The sequence below is a fragment of the Neofelis nebulosa genome, chromosome 14, assembly GCF_028018385.1.
Source record: "Neofelis nebulosa isolate mNeoNeb1 chromosome 14, mNeoNeb1.pri, whole genome shotgun sequence".
Taxonomy (NCBI): Eukaryota; Metazoa; Chordata; class Mammalia; order Carnivora; family Felidae; genus Neofelis; species Neofelis nebulosa.
The window spans coordinates 12,100,297-12,121,756 of record NC_080795.1 but is presented as its reverse complement, the minus strand read 5'-3'; the positions used below and the strand labels follow the sequence as shown (position 1 = coordinate 12,121,756).

Sequence of the window (21,460 nt, the reverse complement as noted above, 5' to 3'; positions counted from 1 at the left end):
GGAGGGAGGCTAACAACCCACCAGGGCACCAAGCCCCAGCTCCAGAGGGACAGAGCGACAGGATGCTTTATTCAGTTTTCCTTTGTGTTGGGAACAGCAACCACACTGAGACTCGCAAAGAACACTGGTTATTTTCAGATTGTACTTCTACCCTTTACTTCTGATTTAAAACTAAAATTAAGCATCATTTGTTTTAAAATAATCACCAGTATTTATTCAGTGAATGGCCCTTGTCCTTCACGTGTATCTGTCCAAATTAAAGTCATCTGGAATTCTTCTGATACCACTACCATCAAGCTGACCCCTCCTCTGAATCTGGAAACTGTTACGTGCCCGTAACACCCTTCTGGGCGTTGAAGTTGCTCGAAACACCGTGTTTCCACGCCACATCGGAGCAAAACGTACGCCTAAGCATAACCTGACACCACCCGTCCAGAGGAACGTGTACACAAATTACCCTGAAAACCTAAACAAGAGCCCTTGTCACGTGACAGGAAACCATGGCCTGTCACGGCCGCCCCGCTGGGGGCGGGAGAGAGGACCGAATGGCGAGGCATTACCTTCAGGCTGGGAAGACTCTTCTGACTTATCGTCATCCTCCAGCTTTTCTTCTTCGTCCTCTTCAGAACCTTTTTCCGAAATAGACTTGGGCCCTGTGTCGGCACCGACCTCCATCCCTTTCAGGTCACTTTTCACAGAGCTCGCCTCGGCCTCACAGCCCTGCTTACTGTCCTTCTCCCTGCCGTCGGTCTCTTCTTCCTCCTCCTTCCCCTCGGGTTTCTCTTGGGTGGTCACGCCGCCAGACTCCTCCGCTTTGCCCTCGCTTTGTCCCGCAGCCTTCTCTTCCTGGGCGTGAGCAGACGGGAGGACGGCAGGAGTCTGGCCAAATCCAACGGCCAGTGGAGTCAGGGAGGACAGGTTACCTGCCCCTCGGTTCTGGGCAAAGTTTTTGTGCGCATCCAAGAAAGATAACTCGGGGTCATTGAGGATGTGATAGTCCGTCCGGCTGACCCCGTGTTTAGCAGCGCCGACCAGCAAGTCCCGGTCATGCCTCCCACATTCCCACCACTCTGGCAAATCCAAACTCGGCTGGCAGAGCTTCAGCCTCTCTCCCAGCTGAGGGTGATGAAGAACCTGCTCGCGTATTTTCCGCAGCAGTTCGATGCGGTAGAGAGTTCTAGAGGCACGCTCTTCTGTGATTGGCTCAATCATGGAGGAGAGGTCAGGTGGTTCTGTAACATGAAAACAATTGTATTCACTTGGAAAAAAAACCTGAGTACGCTTTCAATTGTTCACTCTCTATTTTTCACTTTATTCGGCCTTTTACCATAGAACTTTCGTTACAAGAAGAACCTACCATCATCTGGCTTAGTGGGCATTCGACACACTCGCCTACACATGGCCACAAAACAACTGAAGTATTTCTCCAAACTCTCGTCAGACTTTTTGTCAAGCCTGGCAAAGGCTCGAAATTGGTTCCAGTCAAACTGCTGTTTCATGGGGTCAAAAATAACTCCAAAAGTAGATACCACACGGTAAAAATCAGCCTCTTCTCTTCTTGTCCACCTATGAGCAAGAAGACATTAGCTTAAACTGTACTTGAGTAAACAGGCTTAAAGTTTATTAATTCTTTTCCCCTTGTCCCCTACACTTAATGTATGGTACTTATTCTGGGGGCGAGAGACAGACAGACAGCTTTGATGTACCGACACTTTCTTTGATCATTATCTGGGACGTGATTCTCGCCTCTTGCCGGCTGAGAAGGGCAGAGAAGAGAGGCACATACCAGGAGCTCAGTAAAACCCTGCAGAAACTCACTTTTGCCGTTTCTCAGATATTATAGCTTCCCTTTCCGCTTCTAGTGCTCTCACTTCCTCCCGAGGCCGCCGTCTCCGCCGGTCAGTCTTCATTAGAGCCTCTTGCCTCATTTGTTGCCTTTTATAGCTGCGCTGATAGGCAGTAATGAGCCGGCGCAGACGGGTGGTCAGGGTCGAGGTGTTGGGCCAGTAAAGTTGGCCTAACTCAGCATTACTCTCGCTGTGCTTGCCTGGGGAAGTGGAAAAAATATTTTTGAAATGTGTAGCTGCAATCTCGCAATACACAGGATTTTCCATCAAAACAAGATGACTCATTAACATTCAGATGACAGTGTGGGAAAGGGCATCTTCGTGCTCTCATTTTTAAAATATAAATAAAGGATAATATTAGTATGAAACTTACAAACTGCTTCTTTTTTAACTCCTTGGTGGGGGGGGAGCATGTTTACTCATCAGTTTTACGTAAAGAAATATACTTTATGCCACGAACGACAATGAGGATGTTTTCCTGTAATGAGCTTGGCATACCAATCTTGAACATAAGAGCTAATCACATGATTGCTCGCTGATTATTTTACGTTAGAGGGAAGGTCAGTAGTCTACAAACTTGCACTATTTCAGACACCTAGCAAATGCCCTCCCTACTCCCAAGAGACAGATTTCTAAAGATGCTGAAATGTTTCCGCTGACCGGTAAATAAATACATGTAAATTACCTTAATCCAAAAAACAGTTATTTCATCAAGGAAATTCAATGTTATGAAAAATAAACAAGAATTAAAATGACTCACAAAGGGACGAGTCGGCGTAGAAGAAACGACACTCATGAAGAAGCCGAGGGCAGACACGTGAGCGATGCCTCACGGCATAGTTTGCTCTGCTCTGCGGGCTTCTGCGGAGCCTTACCTGTGGAGCGGATCTCCATGGATTCTTCCTTATCTTCTGGAGGAGAATTTGCAAATTCCTTGAAAGCAAAGCAAGAAACAGAATCGTTTCAATTTGGGGTTTCACTTTGCTTTATCTTTTAAGGAGAAGGCCACCATCTATAAAGTTTAACAAGTCATATATGGGCATATAATATTTTACTGGTGCCGTAAAAGTCAATATACTCAAGTCCTTACGTCTATTTCATCCTTGAATGGAGTCCTGGTTGGTTTATATTCCGGGTCTTCATCTTCTCTATCAAATTCTCCCCTGTATCAAAATTGTAAAAAACGTTTAAATCGTACAGATAAGCAACAGACTGAGGGAGCTCTCAAAAGACTACTAGCCTGCCCAGCGCCAATTTTAATTCTGGATTTGACATCAAAGGCGACCCTATCAGGGTTTGAATCGTGCGGTCATGGGGGAAGGGGCTGGGGCGGGGGAAGTGTCATCATTTGGAAAAAACAAGCATGTTTCAGATGATCCAGATAATACATTGTGTTTAAATAATCGTCATGACATATAAACAGACTCTCCTGGTAGACGTCACGGAAGTTCAAATCAGACGCGACGCAGTGCCTAGCGCGGTATAAGAACTGAACACTGCCAATAGATGTGACACTGACATAAAGTTTATTAAAATTTTTAAATGTCCTTCTTACCCGTCACCGCCATCTGCTAGCATGTCTGTTCCTCTTTGCTCGGCAGCTATGGCCTTGGCATCGGGCATCCCGACTCGTTCCAGGAAGCACAGTGCGGGGTCAGCTCGCATGGAATTGTACTTCTCGTAGCCTGTGCCATAACCACCGGCCCACAGAGGACATGCACAGAAACAGCAAGAGGGCCATCACTGACAAAAATCACAGCACTGCCCCGGTATACCAAGTTCATCACTCAGCTGAGACGGTCACTTAGGAACCTTGTTTTAGGGAAGCATTCCATAGGACGCTCACTGCAGGCCAGATGTGGGGCGGGGTGGGGCGGGGCACGGGGGTGGGGGGGGGGGGGCCGAGTTACATTTCAGGGATCTTAGCCGAATGACCACAAACACTACCAGAAAAACAGGTTCAAAAGAACTGCGAGATGCCTGGGAAGAATTTTGACCCCATTTTCCCCAAGATCTAATTTTGCTTGACATTTAAAAGGCTTCATAATGCTCCTTCATGACCTCCACAGGGTACTCTGCGTCCGCCCCGTCCTCCTGTGAGCGGCTTCAGTCCTGCAGGAACTCGCACCGCTGGCTGAAAACCCCTGTCTACGTAAGGCCAGCGAACCTGTCTTATTAGGTTTAGGATGATGCATGTCAGTAAGACGACACCGTTCCCTCCATGGTTTTCAAACTGCAATTTGCTTTTTGACTGCCCGAGTTGACTAGATGGAAAATGGCAGATCCCAACAGTGCACTGCGGGAAAATGATTTTTAGGCCGAGCTCACAAAACGCGGCTGCAGTACGTAGGCAGAACAGCACAATTCAATTAGGATGTGTACTACATACAACACACCGCTCCTAACTGCTGTAGAGCCGCAAGCCAAACTGTAATCATGAAAGGTTTTATAAGCCATCATTCTCCCCTTTAGTCAGGCTGGGCTGCTGAGAATACCTCCGTGACCCCCAGAGAATTGGGATTATAATCAGGAATCGCTCGCTGTATATATCATGCCAGTTCTGCATCCCCCAGCCTTTCAAAGTTAACAAGGCTGCATCCCACTCAGGGGAGCCGTGAGTTCTCGGCACTGACATTTGTGAAATATTGCTTGGAACAAAGCCCAGGAGGCACTTGTACAGATTAATAGCAGAGGTTAAGCCCACCGTCCACTTTGACACGGGTTGGCAAGGGGAGCCATGCTTCGAAGCAAAGTGTAGGGAGAGCTACAGGACGACTTGGCTATTATTAAAACAAATGTGGTTTGGGTTTTATTTACAGCCAAGAAAGAAATGTTTTCTTCTCAAAGACTCAACAAACATTCAAAAACAGCATCTGATATTTACAGTTCGTATTAGATTTTTAGTAGAGGAAAATGGAAGAAGCCAAGAGTCCTTTGGAACTATCCTCATTAATATTATGACTTTGGAAAAGAGCACGCGAAGAGCTCTACCGACAAAGCCACACAGTCCAGACGTGGTCGGACAGAAACTTCACTTACCGTGTTTGAACACTCCAATTAGGAGGGACTTATCTGCTTCCTTATCCCACCAATCTGTGGGGACTTCCGCATGGAAGGGTTCAGGGATCCACACATCAGCCTCACTATAAAGACAACCGTTCACATAATGTTCGCGACACACGTAAGATTAAAAAAGGATCCCGGGTAACCACAAACACGGTACACGGGCTCACACGCCCCCTTCCTACAACAAGCATCTGGGCGTCGTGGGGGGGGGGGGGGGGAGCGGGCAAAGGTTAAAAGAAAGGGTGTCGGGCAGTCGCTTTCTGCCGTAGCCAGAAATGAACTTCATCGCACGGGGCCCCGTTTTGAAGGTCACCTCAGAACACCAGCCATGCACCTCACACCTTTTTATATGACACGCGCACATCCGCACACGCTTTCCCCGACGACCGTCGCGCGCCCCCGTGCTCCCAGGCGCAAAAAAGGAGACGCGGCCCCGAGGGTCTCTGGAGGTGCCGAAACCCAGCCGGCGGTGTTTCCCGACCTCCCGGATCATGACGCGGAGGCACAGAGCGGCGTGCGTTTGCACTAACCTTGAGTCAGCACCCTCTAAAATCTTATCTGCCTGGTCTCCTATGACTTCTTGTCTTAGGTAGTACAGCATGCGGACACGCAGCAGGACCCTGGAGAGGAAGACAGAGGGGGGAAAAAGTTCTTCACTTCAGGACTGTTTGCCAACAGTGGCTTTTTGGCAGCTGCTGCTGTTCATCCATCATCCTGCCAAGGCTGATTAGCCATGCTGTATGGTAGGCTTGAAGCGTGACAGATGGTGGCACATAATCACCTCTGTGTGGTGCTTTCTGCTGGCTTCCAACAGGCCTGCCTGGCAACCGCTCGCGCTGCACAGAGAGGGACCGGGCTCAGCCCAGCCCAGGCGCACTTCATTCCATCCTACCTAGTGCAGCTTGTGAAGTTTAGACACGTACCCTACCACTGCCTCTGAAGTATTGAAGCAAGTTTGTAAACAACTGAGCAGATGGCTTTCAGTAACTGTTCTGCTTCATTATCTCATAAAATTTCCTCAGCTGCTGCCTTAATACCATTTTTGGAAGCACATCAGAAGTTGTAGGAATAAACGAGATATAAAATCTGGTTTTACTACCTTACAATAAACCCTCAATATGGAATGTCAGGTTTTTCAGATTATACAACTTTGCTTCCGAGAAAGGAAGACGGTGATGGGGGTGTGGGAGGGGGTGGGTCCTCACTCTTCTCCCTGAAGGAATATTAAGCATCATTTATTCTTTCTAGTTTACGTTACCTGGAAGCCTAGGCTGTAGCTTAAAAAATAATGGCACAAAGGAGGTTAAAATGCGTCCGATTCCTTGAAGTTCTTAGTCATTTTCAAGGAGTAAGTTTCTGAAAAGGCTTGGAATTCTAGGTGCCAGAGTTTCAATCGCGTCTGGATTTCTTCGGTGGCATAAACTTAATTCTTTCAGTAAAGCCCCCCTGGCAAATCCCGAAGGCCCACGTCTACTCTGAATCCAGCATCTCCTGCTGGACATCCCCTGACCCGCATTCAGGACTGGTATCTGACGAGTGCCTAAGTGCTGTCCCCTAGCTGGCTGATCCCATCACTCACTCACAGAGCTTGTTACTGCCCACGTGTCACGTCTGCAGATACTAGCTCATCTGATCTTCACGATAATCCTACGATGAAGCGGGGCACCTTACAAGTTCCATTTCACAGACGTGAAAACTGAGAGTCACAGAAGACCGGTGACATATCCAAGGTCACAGGGTCACCTTGAGCATGGACCACTTGGGAGTAGGCCTCCTGACTCCAGCACTGCACACTGTCTCTCAGGACGTGGCAAGTGTCCTTGAAAATATCAAAATGACAAATACGGGCAGTTTCACCAAAACAGACTACTCCCGCACACACGCCCAGGTACCCCGTGATATGCCTTCCTCTCCACCAGGTGTCTGCTTTTGAGCACCGGGGACTCTAGATAGACAGGGTGTGAGGCTGTAAATACCTGAGTACGCCCCACGGCAAAATTTTAATTTTTTCGAGAGTTTTCTTTCGATAGGATTAAAAACTGGCTGTGCCACACTGCACCGGCAAAAGGAAACTAACAGTATGGCACTCCATGGCTGGCACCTCACTTCTTCTCTGGTTAGAGCCCTTACGGGCCAGGACCTGCTTAGAGAGGATGCTCAGGAAAGGCAGTTACACAGGAAGCACTCTCCACCCTTGGCCGGATTCTGTTTTTCACCAAAACTCAGCACAGTGGCCATGAGCGGAATGGATTCGCTCCCTTTTCTTATTTTTAAAATGTTTGTTTCTGGGAGGAAGGAGAGCACAAGCCGGAGCGGGGGAGGGGCAGAAAGGGGGAGGGAGGAGGACAGAGCTTCCAAAGCAGGCTCTGCACTGACAGAAGAGAGCCCGGTGCCAGGCTCGAACCCACACACCGTGAGATCGTGACCCGAGCCGAAGTCGGACACCTAACTGACTGAGCCACCCAGGCTCCCCGGTTTCTCTCCCTTTTGATAGAAGACAAAATTTTCTTCTTTGGGAGGAATCTTAGTTATGTGGAGGCTTTCAAGAGCTAACTGTGAGTGTCACCTCTCTTCTAGAGGAAAAATTCGAACCAGTGCAACTGGCAAGCTCAGTGCCCCTGTGGAACACAAGGTGGGCACCAGCAGGATGGTGGTAGGTACCACACAGGAGATGGGCTCTGACCCTAAGGAGTCTGCCCTTGGTAAATCCAACAGACCAGCCTACTAACGAGTCTCCCCAGACTTCATTCACATTTGACTGGCTGTCCCACTAGTGACCGTTTTCTGGACCTGCACCCAGTCCAAGCCCATATATGGCAATGAACTCTCCTGCCCCTTCATCTCCTTTAACCCGAGACAGTTCCTCTGTCTTTGTCTCTTGAAACTTTTGAAGAGAACTGACTGGCTATTTTCTAGGAGGCCCCTCAATTTGCGTTTCTTATCCTCTTACCAGTCACGAACCTCTCCCCACTTTAGGCCCTGAGAAGTCTCGAGGCAAGATCTATCTGGGAGAAAAAGGGACTCCTCACGTGTTCCAGAGAGGGGACGGCAAGCCTTGCCGGTCTTCTCCTGCGACCACGGGCAAAGAGCACCCTAGCTACGTCTCACATACTAATTAGGGAGGGGACTCCACAAGAGTCCGCTACTGATCTCAGAACGGGAAATTGAAAACTACTGCCCCTGTCACTCTAGGACCCGGGCACAGGAGCCACTGTTCCCACACTGAATCACTTCACTTCCGGTTTGTGTGCCTCCAGAACTCAGAGGGCTATTGACCCAAAGCTGACATAAACCACAGGAAACAGAAGTTTTCTAATAGCTGTAAGTGGGGCAGCATTTTAGGGAGAGCTATAATGCCACAGCAGTAACAACAAAACCGTTTCCGAGGCACCAAAATGGTCTGAGGTAATGGTTTTACAGACTCAAAAAGGAAAAATTTTGTCAGTCAGAATCTAGTGATAGCAATCAAAGGTAGTCCCCAAAGGCACTACCATATTTACGAAGGGACAAGAACCACCATCACTGCAAGCCCGGAGCAGCAGGGGCTCCCCGGGAATTATGTCACATGAGGCTCAGGTGACCTCATGGAGAAGGCAGGCATCCGAGGGGGTGGGGGTCACTGAGAGCAAGGGCACTGCCCTCATCTGTTCTGGACTTCCAATCTGGCTCTGCCCCCCTAACTAGCTGAGGCCCTAAGTACCAGAGTCTCCATCTCCTTGTCAGGCAAATCAGGAGGAAAGAAAAAGAAGGAAGGAAGGAAGGAAGGAAGGAAGGAAGGAAGGAAGGAAGGAAGGAAGGAAGGAAGGAAGGAAGGAAGGAGAGAAAGAAAGAGAGAGAGAGAAAGGAAGGAAGGAAGGAAGGAAGGAAGGAAGGAAGGAAGGGGGAAGGAAGGGAGGAAGGAAGGAAGGAAAGAGATAAAGAGAGAAAGAGAGAAAGGAAGGAAGGAAGGAAGGAAGGAAGGAAGGAAGGAAGGAGGAAGGGAGGAAGGAAGGAAAGAGAGAGAGAGAAGAACAAAAGAAAAGGAAAGAAGGAGGAAGGGAGGAAGGGAGGAAGGAAGGAAAGAGAGAAAGAGAAAGAAAGAAAGAAAGAAAGAAAGAAAGAAAGAAAGAAAGGGAGAAAGGAAGGAAGGAAGGTAAGAGAGAAAAAGAGAAAGAAAGAAAGAAAGAAAAAAAAGAAAGAAAGAAAGAAAGAAAGAAAGAAAGAAAGAAAGAAAGAAAGAAAACCAACCTAACAGCACTACTTGTCTCAGACAAGTCAAACGGATAATCCACGTGAAGCACCCACGGGAAGCTGTGCTCAGACTTCTGTGGCTACTTTGGAAGAGAGATACACATTTCTTTATATCCTGCTTCATCCAGGTGAGATCCTGTTGCAGAGCTCTGCGCGGCTAACAGAAGTGAGTCCTAAGGAGGGCTGAGGAACTTGCCCAAGGCCACACGAAGCTACAAGTGGCACAGAACCGTTCACTGCTGGCCCTACGACCGGTTCTCGAAACGGCAGGCTCAGGGCACGGGACGAACCGCGCACGCGCCGATGTTAGTCTAATGTGTGGATCGTTAACAGAGCTCCAAGCAATGACATAAATTCAGATTTAATATTCTTCAACGGCATACAATCAGTTTCTGGAAGGAAAGATAAGGAATATGATTCTAAGCTTACAGGTAAGAAAAAAGGACCCACCGACTGAGGTGCTATTAAGCAAAAGATTCCAGGTAAACTCCCCAGTCCCTCTGCTGAAAGCAGTCGGTGGAAGGTGGGGTCATATAAAGCTGACGGGAGCTCTCTAACAGGCCTTGGTTAAAACTTAGTTATCTGCAACATTCTCGGCAGCATGACTCACAGTCGCGGAGAGGAGCCCATCACCCCAAGCGCCCACTGACAGATGAATGGATAAACAAAATGCGGTGTACGTGTCTAATGGAGTATCATTCAGCCATAAAAAGGAAGGAAATTCTGTGGATGAACCCTGAAAATGTTATGCTAGGTGAAAAAAGGCCAGACACAGACAGACAAATACCGTCTGATTCCACTTACGAGGTACCTAGAATGGGCAAATTCACGGAGACAGAAAGGAGAACGGTATTTGCCAGGGGCTTGGGGCAGGGAGGGAAGAGAGCAAGCTACCGTTTAGTGCAGAGTTCACACTGGCATCAACAACAAGCTCTGCGGTATAGACAGCGCCGATGGGTACGTGGCATTCTGAAAGTAATTAATGCCACTGAGTTGTGCTTACAGATGGCTAAACGGGAAGATTGTGTTGTGCACCGACGACAACACAAAAACCAAATCAGGCTTCTGAAGCTATGATATGATTGGTGTGTGACTTGGCACCATGTTTCAAGGAAAACAGTAAAGGGGCGCCGGGGTGTGGCTCGGTCGGTCAGGCATCCAACTTCGGCTCAGGTCGTGATCTCACGGTTCACGGGTTCGAGCCCCACGTCGAGCTCTGCGCTGACGGGGTGGGGCCCAGTTGGGACTCTCTCGGTCCCTCCGTCGCTCGCACGCGCTCTCTTTCTCTCTCTCAAAAACATACGTTAGAAACAAGGACACGTACTAAAGTTGTAGCAACACAGTATTACGGCTCAGCAGCCAACGTCACACACCCTTCGGCAACGTACTTATTGCAGTGGTGCTTCAGGTGTTTCTTGTAGCTGTCCTCCTGGAACAAGGCATCCGGGTTGCAACCCGCCAGCCAGTCGGCATCCTGCACCACCGGATGGGTGCTCTGGGCTTTCACCTTCTTTCCTTTCCTTCCCCTGGGCACCGGGGCCGATAAACCTAGAGTCGTAAGAATAATAATAATAATAATAATAATAATAATAATAATAAATAATAGCAACAGCAGCAACAAAAGTTTTGTACAACCCCAATTACAGTGTCAGACTGGGACATTTCCCCACATGTGTGGCAGGGAGATATGGGGTCTAGGTTGTGTCACAAGGGTCCTGGGTGGCTTTCTGGGACCCTGCGGCACAAACGACATGAGGCGGACCTACCAGAATGGTTGACCAAGGCTCGCGTCTGGCCGTCCGCCGTGGGCGTGATCAGATCCCAGATGAAGCTTTTGATATTCTCATCGCCCTTGTAATGGTTGAGGCAGTACACGAGGATGGCCCTGCAGATGGTTTCCACGTCTTGCTCAGTGAGCTGACGCTTGTAGCGCCCGTGCGAAAGGATGTCTGTCCACCGTCCCCAGCTGCAAAGCAGATACTCAGCATGTAGACGGTGCCTTTCGGTTTAGATCTGGGGCTTTACTTTCACAGGCAGGCAGCAGCGTCAGGGAGGCCTTGGCCTCCCTGGCAGGCCCTGCCATTTGCCCCAGCCTGGGCCTCTCTGGCTTCTATGTACTCAGTTCCTCAAACCGCAGGGCTAATCCTCACCTTCAGGCCTTGGGACACGCTGCTCTCTCTGCATGGAACTCTCTTCTCCCTGCCCAGCGCCGGACTCTCTCTCTTACCCGGGCTAATCCGCGACGTCCACCCATTAAGTCACGCCGCCGTCTGTGGGACCCCCTCTTACGTTCCCCCTAGCCTCAGGAGCGGGAGACAATACTCGAGCTGCCAATTCAAGGACAGACCTGCTGCTGACTCTCCCTTTGCACCATGCCCCCTGCCACAGTACCCTCACTGTTGATTGCCGCTTCCGCTCGTTCACCTTCCCCGAGGCAGGGCCCTGACTGTCCTACTCACAGGTGCATCCCTGGTGTCTGAGTATCCTACCCGGTGCCCCGCCTCCAGGAGGCGTCTACTACATAGTGATGCCTAGAGGAGGAGGGCAGCCCTTTCCTCAAAGACACCGCACTCGAAGCATACTTCTTAGCTTTAGGAGTCATTGATAGATCCCATTTCTAAAGCTATCGGCAAAACTCTCAGCTACTAACTTTGATGGTTAGGTTGAAACATACAAGCAGGTGCAAGTAGCAAAGGGCTTGGGTATCTGTCCTGCTGAGACACAGAATGGGCTTCAGCTGAACTTCATTTATTCCATAAGAAATCACTGATTTGGCACTCATTTTGTGTCTGCTAGCATCGCACTCTTCCCCGAGGACACAGAGAAAAGAGTCTCGGGCTTCGTGGAGCTCTAACTGGGGCTCTCACAGGAGAGGGCTGCTACTCAAAGTCATGAGACAACATGATGGGTGTGATGGAACGTGCAGACCAGACTCTCTGGTGCAGGGCGCCGAGGTGATGCCTGTGCTGATGTCGACGACAGGAGCTGTTGGGCAGAGCAAGTCTGTGTACTGGGTGTGTGTGTGTGTGTGTGTGTGTGTGTGTGTGCGTGCGTGCTCACACTCTAGGCAGTGGAAAGAACTTCTAGAAAGACAGAGATGAGACAGAGCATGGCACACTGAAGGAGATGAGGCGGTCTATCCCAACAGAAGCCTGAGCTACCCACAGAAAGGACCAACAAGACACATAAGGGCCAGATAAGAGCCCTGTAGGCCAGATTAATAGAGAGTTTGTGTTTATTCTGAACTTAATGATAACCCACTGGAAGAACTAATCAAGAGCAGGATATCATCAGACCTATAGAAAAATTATTTTGGTGGCAGTTTTTTTTCTGACTGGAACTTGTCTGCAGTCCCACAGTGTGCTAGAGAACTCTTTGGAGATTCAGGTATCTACCTTACCATCATTCAAAGCACTGGGTGGCGTTTCACACAGATTTCAGAAATGAATTAGATGTGGCTCCTGCCTTTCAGAGACATGTTGTCCAGCAGGACAAACACGACACATTGGGAGTTGAAATAACCACCCCTGGATGTTTGAGATGAGCTGCAAGACGATTGCCTTTAACAGGTTTTTGTAACAGAAAAAAAGTACTGAAAGACTACTATAGTCACAAACTGCATGTGAAGCTATAACAGGAAAGGCATCTGTGGTCTTGAGACTTCGTTCTACGTTATTAGTCACCGACAGGTAAGTCTGGATCTGACATCGTTCCTTAAGGGCCAAAGCTGTGCTCCTTCCCATCCACGAGGATCCGAACAACCGTGAGCACCTTTACCAAACAACCCTGGGCCCCGTCAAAGTTGCTGCGAAGTCATTTGCTTGGCTGCACTACGGGGAGTCACAGAAATCCAGACACACAAAAAATACCTTCTCTACGCTGGTCAGAATTTGACATTTAGAATGAAATTCTGTGTTTCACGTGAGTCTGACTCACCCATAGACGAGCAGATTCTTCTCAACTCTAAAGCACTCACTCCTCGCGTAGCCCTGGGACCTGTCCTGGGGCCGCCGCGGCTTCGTGCAAGGCTTCTCTTCGGAATCACTTTCCAAGTCTGAAAACTCCATCAGCTCGTCTTCTTTCACTGCACTGTACAGCCTGGTTTGCTTCCTCACTCTTGGAGTGTCGATAACCAGGTTGTTCTAAAAAAGACAGCAGATAACTTTGAAACTTCTAAAAAAGCACCCTTGGCTTGTAGTAGATAGGGTTTGAGCAGGACCTCTCACTCACCCTCCCGTTTAAGGCATCAATATCCAATTCAGCCTTCTTAGCCCACTTTTGCCAGAAATTTGGATCATCCAAGGAAATGTCTGTCCTGTTTCCAGATGCAACAAAACTGGCCTAAAGGGGGAAAAATATGCATGACTTTCAGATGCTTTTCTCAGAGGCAAAATGCAAAGCAGTTTTCATTTACTTGGTCAGCCAAACACGTATGTGTTCTTGCACTGTGTGCTACATGCGGCAGTCTGTGGGCGAGGATGAGAGACCGTCCCTCAGGCAGCTCTCTGTCCAGGGGTTTCAACAGATCAGGAAGCAAAAGATGACAGTACAGCGTGATCAGCGACAGGTAACAAAGGTACGTACAGGTGCAACTGATATACAAAGGGGGGCCCTAGCCAGGTTCGTGAGGGGGTGGAGGTGCAGGGCGGGCACTGCTGGGACAGAGAACTGGCTCCCCAGAATATAATGCCTGGACCAGACTGTTAAAAGCTCACAGACCAGGAAAAGTATGTGGAACCGTTCACGACAGAGCATGTGCAAAGGCTCAGAGGAGAAGCAAGGCAATTGTGTCATGTGGCCGGTGATAAAGGTAGTCAGGGGAGAGCAGCGAAAGGTCAAGCTGGTGAAGCGGGCAGAAACCAGGCCATGCGGGGCCTTGCATGTCCCGTTAACGGGGTTCTGAGGTAGCAGGGAACTCTTTCAAAATGGAAATAACCTCAAGATGGACACAATCGTATCCAAAGCCACCTGTCAGAGAGATCCTACTGATGTCCCGGGGCACGGGAGGGTTGAACAGGCTACTAAAGTAATTTACACAGGGAACGGCGAAGACTGAAGATGGCTCCGGCAGAAGTGGACAAAAGGAGACAGGCTAGAAATGCGTTCTTTAAAAGGTAAAATGAAAGGAGTTAGAATCTGGGTGGATGTGAAGCATAGAGAAAGAGGAGGAGGAGGAGGTCAAGAAAACCCTCAGCAGCCAAGTCTAGCCTCTGAACGGCATCACTCAGGCAAACAAGCAGGCTGTGAATGTGGGCATGTCCACAGGGTGGAGGGATGGGAATGAGGTTCTGCACATACTGAACCTGACGTGCCTGTGAGGACAGAGAACAGAGCCTGAGAAGAAACTGGAAGACGTGAGAGAGAAGGTGCTGGGTCACAGAGCCCAGAGGAGGGAGCCTTTCAAGGTTGGCGTGGCCGGGGTGACTAGATGTCCGAGCAAAACGAAGGAGACGGACCCTGATCTCACACCACACACCAAGATTCACACACAAGGGACCAAGACCAAAAGGTCAGAGTAAAAACCGTAAAGGAGCAAATCTGTGTGACCTTAGGTTAGACAACACATCAAAAGCACGAATAATGAAAGAAAAAGATGGGTAAATTGGACTTCAATGAAATTAAAGACCATTAAGAAAAGACTAGGAGAAAATACTTGCAACCTGTATTACCTAATGAGAAACTTTTATCTACAATATATAAAGAATTCTTAATATTCAACAATAAAAGACAAGTAACTCTAAAGATTTGAATAGACATTTCCCCCCAAATGATACACATATGGCTAACAAGCACATAAAAAGATGCTCAATAGCATCAATGAGTGCAGATCAAACCAGAGTTGGGTATCACTTCACACTCACTAATATGGCTAGAATCAAGAAGTCAGAAAATACAAAGTGCCAGTAAGGACGTGGAGACATTAGAACCCTAAAACACGGCTGGCGTGAAGGGAGACCGGGGCAGTCACTTTAGAAAACAGTCTGGCAGCTCCTCAAAGGGTTAAACACAGAGTTAACACATGACCCCGCAATTCTATTTATGGGAGACACAGAAGAGAAATGAAAAGATGTGTCTGCACAAAAACCTGTTCGTAAATGTTTGTAACAACGTCATCCACAATAACCCAAAGGTGGAGACAACCCACGTTTCGTTTTCAACCAGTGAATGCATAAACAATCCCAGTGTCCATTATCAACTGCCGAAAGAGGTGCTTCTAGGAAGAGAACACCATTCAGCAAAAAAAGGGAAGGAATTACTGATACATGCTACAACACGGATGAATCTCAAAAAACCATGCTAAGTGAAGGAAGCCAGACACAAAAGACCACATGTTGTATGATGCCATTTTATGAAATGTCCGGAGCAGGCAAATCTATAGAGGCAGCAGATTAGTGGTTGCCAAGGACTTGGCAGGGGAGGGGAGGGGAGGGGAGGGAGGAGGAAGGGAGGGAGGAGACGCTGACTGCTAATGGGCATGGGGTTCTGGGGAGATGGAAATGTTCTAAACTTAGATGTGGTGATGGCTGCACAAGTCTGCAAATATGGTAAAGGCACTGAATTGTACACTCGAAAATCGGTGAATTTTATGGTAAGTAAATTACATTTCAAGAAAGCTGTTAAAAATAAAGGTGTAAAGTGGGCCTGGGTGTGGATGGGTGGAGCGACGTGCAGCGGGGGCCCTCAGAAGGCGCTCTCAGTCAAGCGGTGGTGACCTTCACCAGAGCTGGTCTGATGGCAGGGGGAGGGGTGCAAGCCGAAGGTGGAAAAATAAGCAGAAAGGGAGGCCGTGGGGACAGCTGGTACAAATAACACTCGTGTGGATTGTAGCTGTGAAAGAAGGGTTATGGAGTTGTAGCTGCAGGGCAAAGCAGATGAGAGGCTTTTTAAAGACAGGAGTGGCTTGACTGCTGTTACAGGCTATGTCAGGAAGCAGGATCTCAGGAAGTACGATGTCAGAGCTCAAGAAGTAGAGAGCATGGGGTCAAGGACACAGGTAAAGGATTAGGCTGGGAGTGGGGAGCTGACAGGAGGCCAAGGTGAGGATGACAACCAGTGCCACATACAGAGAAGGGGACCCAAGACACACACAAAGAACCTTCTATGCATCAAGGGTTCCACGGGGAGTTAATAAGTAATTCTTAACTCTCAACTACAAAGCAAATGGTACATGTGCACCTGGTGAGCACTTTATAAGGTCCTGCTTTATGTGAACTCTGTTACACTTCTATAGAAAACCTGCCTCTTCAGGTCAGTTCGCACCTTAGCAAACGTGGAACCTTTGCCTTCAGACTCAATGGTGATAGTGTGGGTTCGCCGCAGGAGAATCTGGTCAATATCTTCTTCGCAGAACTTAGACCCTTCGTCCTCCTCATCCATGAGTGCACCGTAGGCCCCCTTTCGCAGAAGATCCTCTATTTCTTTCTTGGAAAGTTGTTGGACCTGTTTTAGAGAGAGATTTAAAATAATTTAGAATTGAAATGTTTTAGACCACACAAATGCTTCGTTGTACCCAAGGAGGATAAACCTGACTTAGAAAATGTAAGGGCGCCTGGGTGGCTCAGTCAGTTAAGTATCTGATATCGGCTCAGGTCATGATCTCACAGTTTGAGAGTTTGAGCCCTGCATCAGGCTCTCTGCTGTCAGCACAGAGCCCACTTTGGATCCTCTGCTCCCCACCTCTCTCTGTCCCTCCCAGGCTCATCCTCTCCTTCTCTCTGTCTCTGTCTCTGTCTCTCTCTCTCTCTCTCTCTCTCTCTCTCTCTCTGGAAGGAAAAAAAGGGAAGGGGAGGGGAGGGGGGGGAGCAGAGGGGAGGGGAGGGGAGGGAAGAGAAGGGAAGGGAAGGGAAGGGAAGGGAAAGAAGAAAATATGACAAATTAGGCTGAAAATATTGAGGCTGAAAAACAATCTGATGCTGGATAATTTCTTACTATTAGTTACATAAAGCAAGGAGCCAGAAGAAAGGAAAGGTCTGGGCAGGTGTGGATTACCCCGTTGGTAGCGTTTTCTCTCCCACTCATGGACTGCAGCACAGCTTTGTCCAGGCCGAGCTTCAGACTAGCCTTGTCAAACATTTCCCTTTCGTAAGAGTTTCTTGTGATCAGCCTGTAGATTTTCACAGATTTGCTCTGTCCTATTCTATGACATCTAGCCTGAGCCTGGAAGAGAAAGGAAATGAATGGCCACCACGGAAAGAAAAGACTCAAGTGTCAGCTACAAGAGCACCTGTTCCAAGAAGCAGAGGGGCAGTACAGAAGGTTAACGTCCTAAGAAATTCCTTTTACGTTATTAGTAAATGGATTACTCTTGGTTTATTGGCCCGATCGTGGAACACTGCCTTAGGGACTACACGGCTTTAATGTACTGGTTTCACTGGGGCTTCTCCATCACAGAATGACTTTGGAAAAAAAAAAAAAAAAAAAAAAGAAGGAAAGAAAGAATGAAAAGAAAAGAGAGAAAGGGCCTCAGGACGATATTCTTGAGTGTTTACCTGGAGATCATTTTGGGGATTCCAGTCGGAATCGAAGATGATGCAGGTGTCAGCAGCAGTAAGATTAATGCCTAAGCCTCCTGCCCGTGTACACAGGAGGAAAACAAACCTATCAGAATCGGGTTTGGAGAATCTGTCGATAGCTGCCTGGCGGAGGTTGCCTCTCACTCTGCCGTCGATCCTCTCGTACGGGTACCTGGAAAACGTCGGGATTAACAAGGAGGCCTGATACTCGGCGACAGGACGCTTGTTTCTTTTTGTAAACGAAGTATTACAATATGGGGTATGTAGTACCCAAATGATATCATTTATCAGAAATAATTGCAGAGCAAACAGCTTTTAGGGTAGTTTGGCATATAATCGGTTGAATGCTCAAAAATTAAATTTTATTTTACTTCTTCTCTAGTAAAATAACTTAAGTCTAAAAATAGCTGACACCTCCGGGGCACCTGGGTGGCTCAGTCGGTCGAGCGTCCGACTCTGGCTCAGGTCATGATCTGGTGGTCTGTGAGTTCGAGCCCCGCAACGGGCTCTCTGTGCTGACAGCTCAGAGCCTGGAGCCTGCTTCAGATTCTGTGTCTGTCTGTCTGTCTGTCTGTCTCTCTCTCTCTCTGCCCCTACCCCTGCTCGTGCTCTGTCTCTTTCTCTCTCAAAAATAAATAAACGTTAAAAAAATAAAAATGAAAAAAAGATAGCTGACTAAAATAACAAACAATTTCAATCTTAGGTGAGACCGATTCTCCTCTAGTCAAATGAAAGAAATGGGAAACAAAACTGCCATGGAAAGTACGCGGAGTCCTACTCTGGTCACTGACAGTTTTTAGAAAGAGAGGGGACGCATTCTCCCCACTCCGTCCCCTTTATCACGAATGTCACTTGGAGGTGAAGCGCTTGGAGCCCTGGGAAAGGTCATTTTTTATTTCCTTTTTATTCTCGTGGTGCGGTGGCCTCACCGTCTTTGAATGAGGTAGTCTTCCAGTATGTCCAAGCAGCGCACCATCTGGGAAAAGATAAGCACCCTGTGGCCACCAGCCTTCAGTTTTGGCAGTAGTTTGTCAATCAGCACTAGCTTGCCAGCAGCCTGGATCATCGCCTGGAGCTGAAAATCTGGAGAGTCTGCATTGTGTGTTTCTTTAAACTCTTCCAAAATTTTCTCTTCAGCACCTGCAGAGATTGGACAGCATAACGTGAATACCGTAAAAGGTTTTTATTACTAAAAACAATGAACTTGCTTTCAAAACCCACTGCTAACTGTAGGAACCAAAATGCCACACTCATGTTTATGAATATGAATCTATCCACTTACTAAGAGTCAGGTCTGCACAAAACCATGAAAGTATAAAAGGGATCAAAGTTTTAAGCACAACACATTTAAACATTTGGGGGGGGGGGGCGGGTAAAAACCACATTTTCCAACAAACAAATGTTTGCTGTCTGTAGAAACTGAATTTCAACAACAGACTGTCAAGCCAGAAGTGGCAGAAACAAGCCACGGGCCAGATACCTACAGAAAATTTGGAACCTAAATTGCTAAAGAAATGAAGAATTGTTTACTAGCTGAATATAAACACAAACAACAAAATCTGTTCTGAAGCTGAGAAACAAGGGAACAGAGGTCTAATAATTACGGTGTCAGGGCAGCGGTTTTTGTAGATAACTGCGTGTTAATACAGCCAAGAGGAGGGCACCGAAAGGGAATCCCTCTCTCAGGATAATTTTCAGAGACTTTTTAGGGGTTCTGAACGCATATCTCCTATTGCAATCTCTAAATCTCCCTCTACGTTCACGTTCATCTGATAATTTCATGAGGTACAAAAACTCTATCTTGAATTACCCAAAGCTTTTCAAGCTTTTAGAAAACAACAGCAGCAATCAACCCTGTGTTGCGAAAGGCTTCTACGCCTGGCCCTCTTTTTCTCATAGCCTCGTGCAGATTTCCGCTTGTACAAAGACTTGGGTGCATCAGAGAAGCCTCAAGGGGATGACGCCGTCAGGAGAGAAGCGCTTACGGCTCCCCCACACCCAAACGCCAAACGCACACAGGCTAAGCTTGCTTCGACTGCTTAGGTGGCTTAGCCAGAATTAGACAGCACTGGTCTGGCCTCCTCCCATCTCGGGGGGTTAATCAGGCCACGGCTGCTGTGCTCAGCACCTCTCCCTAAGGATGGGGGTGGGGTCACCCATTCTTTAGAAAATACAAACAAATCCACCGAATGGGATTGGTTCCCAGCCTTCAAGTGTGCCAGAAACTGTAAACTACCCTTCTTACCACTGGTTTTAAACATGTGAACTCACAATACATCAGACGGGTATGCACAAAGTCTCAAAAGGGGCTTGAAGGCCAGGTGGGTTAGACCCCACGGCTACTCGGACAGAACTTCTGCAAGCAGCAGCAGGTGTAAGACAAGTGCCATCCCATTGCCATCTGAAGGGCACTTGTGCAAATCAAGTTATGGCACAGTCATATGCAGAAATACAGCTTGGTAATTATTAATCAACAGAGAATCTTACTGAGAACTGATTAAAGCCACTTCATGCCTTTACCCAGGCACCAAGGCCCCTGCAAAGCACACTGACTTGCGAGGAAGGGGGCCTGGCCGGAAATGCCAGCGGGGCGGGAGTCACCGGTCTCTCACTCCCTTTTCCACGCGAGCAAGAGGCTAATACGCAAGACTCTTCTCTGAGTGGGGAAAAAATGGGAAAGGTTTTGACTAGGAAAAGGTAAAAACAAAATGCTGTTGAAGAGCATTCGCAGGAATGTTCTTGAATAAAGCTGAATAATATTTTTCAAAACATGACACTTAGAAATCTAGGTTCTAGATTCAGGACAGGAAGGCCATCAGGAGACAGGGGAGATGGGTTTAAGTCCATATATTACATTAGGTCTTTCTAAAAAGTTTATTCCTGTGCCATGCAGTATAAGCTCTATGACAACTCAGAACTAGATTTTACTCCTGATACTTGGGCAGTTATTTTTTTTGTCCATATGAAAATTATACTCCAGAACAAAAATGTACTACATTACTTAGTTTAAAACAAGCTGATGGTTAACTCAATAGTTTTCAAAAGTGAAATAATCACTTTGACAAGTATCAGACATTTGAGTAATTTCAGTAAAAAAATTGAAAATATAAATACTTTAGGCAAGTTAGCAGAGAAATTTTTTTTCATTTTAAGTTTGTTCAGAGAAAAGAAAAGTGACTTTCTTGCTTTTTCATTGCTACTACTCATTTCTCATCTTATAAAGAACAGTCAAACTTAAAATGCATTTGCTCTTACCTGACAAAAGCTACTGCCGAGTTAATCAATCCGGCTCTTTGTTACCAATTCAGGTTCTTAAAGTGGCAGGCGGTTTTGGAAATATCAGCAAACATCTATCCTATGTGATTCCTCTAACACCATGTTTATTACGGTCAGATTGAAGGAAGGAGGTCAGGGAAGGTGTTGGGGAGAAAACCAGTTTCTGCCTTCTGAGGTCACAGGCAAATTTTCAAGTTTACCAATTAAAGATCTACCTTGATGTGAGATTCATAAATATCAATCCGAAAATTAATAGGTTATGATAAGCCAAAATACTTTGTGGACACTGCCCTAAATTAAAGCACTGTTCACGCTACATTTCAAAACGTGTGTTTGCATCAGAGAAACTTGAGACGAGTGTGGAAGTCTTTTCACTTAAACAGATGGTCACTGTGAGGGCAGTGACCGCTCTGTTATCTAGCTACAACAAGAAGTTATTATCTAGCCAATGGTATCCAGCCACAAACAAGAAATTATTTTCTTTTGAAGACAACCAGAAACACAGTTACTATTTTCTATCCCAAATTC

At 47.4% G+C, this 21,460-nt stretch overlaps 1 protein-coding gene across 4 annotated transcripts in view; it reads right to left on the bottom strand.

Annotated features, from left to right (window-relative positions):
* Positions 1-21,460, bottom strand: part of CHD7 (chromodomain helicase DNA binding protein 7) — a 192,530-nt gene that overhangs the window by 12,792 nt on the left and 158,278 nt on the right. For all 4 annotated transcript variants that reach the window (XM_058699659.1, XM_058699662.1, XM_058699661.1 and 1 more), the window contains exons 16-31: positions 18,586-18,796; positions 17,633-17,828; positions 17,133-17,300; positions 16,404-16,583; positions 13,374-13,484; positions 13,080-13,285; positions 10,910-11,109; positions 10,532-10,691; positions 5,444-5,533; positions 4,887-4,990; positions 3,403-3,532; positions 2,938-3,010; positions 2,723-2,780; positions 1,819-2,047; positions 1,358-1,566; positions 561-1,232 (exon numbers count right to left, since the gene is read on the bottom strand). In XM_058699659.1, coding sequence (XP_058555642.1) covers positions 561-1,232; positions 1,358-1,566; positions 1,819-2,047; positions 2,723-2,780; positions 2,938-3,010; positions 3,403-3,532; positions 4,887-4,990; positions 5,444-5,533; positions 10,532-10,691; positions 10,910-11,109; positions 13,080-13,285; positions 13,374-13,484; positions 16,404-16,583; positions 17,133-17,300; positions 17,633-17,828; positions 18,586-18,796 — 2,997 coding nt within the window. The remainder of the gene's footprint in view (positions 1-560; positions 1,233-1,357; positions 1,567-1,818; positions 2,048-2,722; positions 2,781-2,937; positions 3,011-3,402; positions 3,533-4,886; positions 4,991-5,443; positions 5,534-10,531; positions 10,692-10,909; positions 11,110-13,079; positions 13,286-13,373; positions 13,485-16,403; positions 16,584-17,132; positions 17,301-17,632; positions 17,829-18,585; positions 18,797-21,460) is intronic.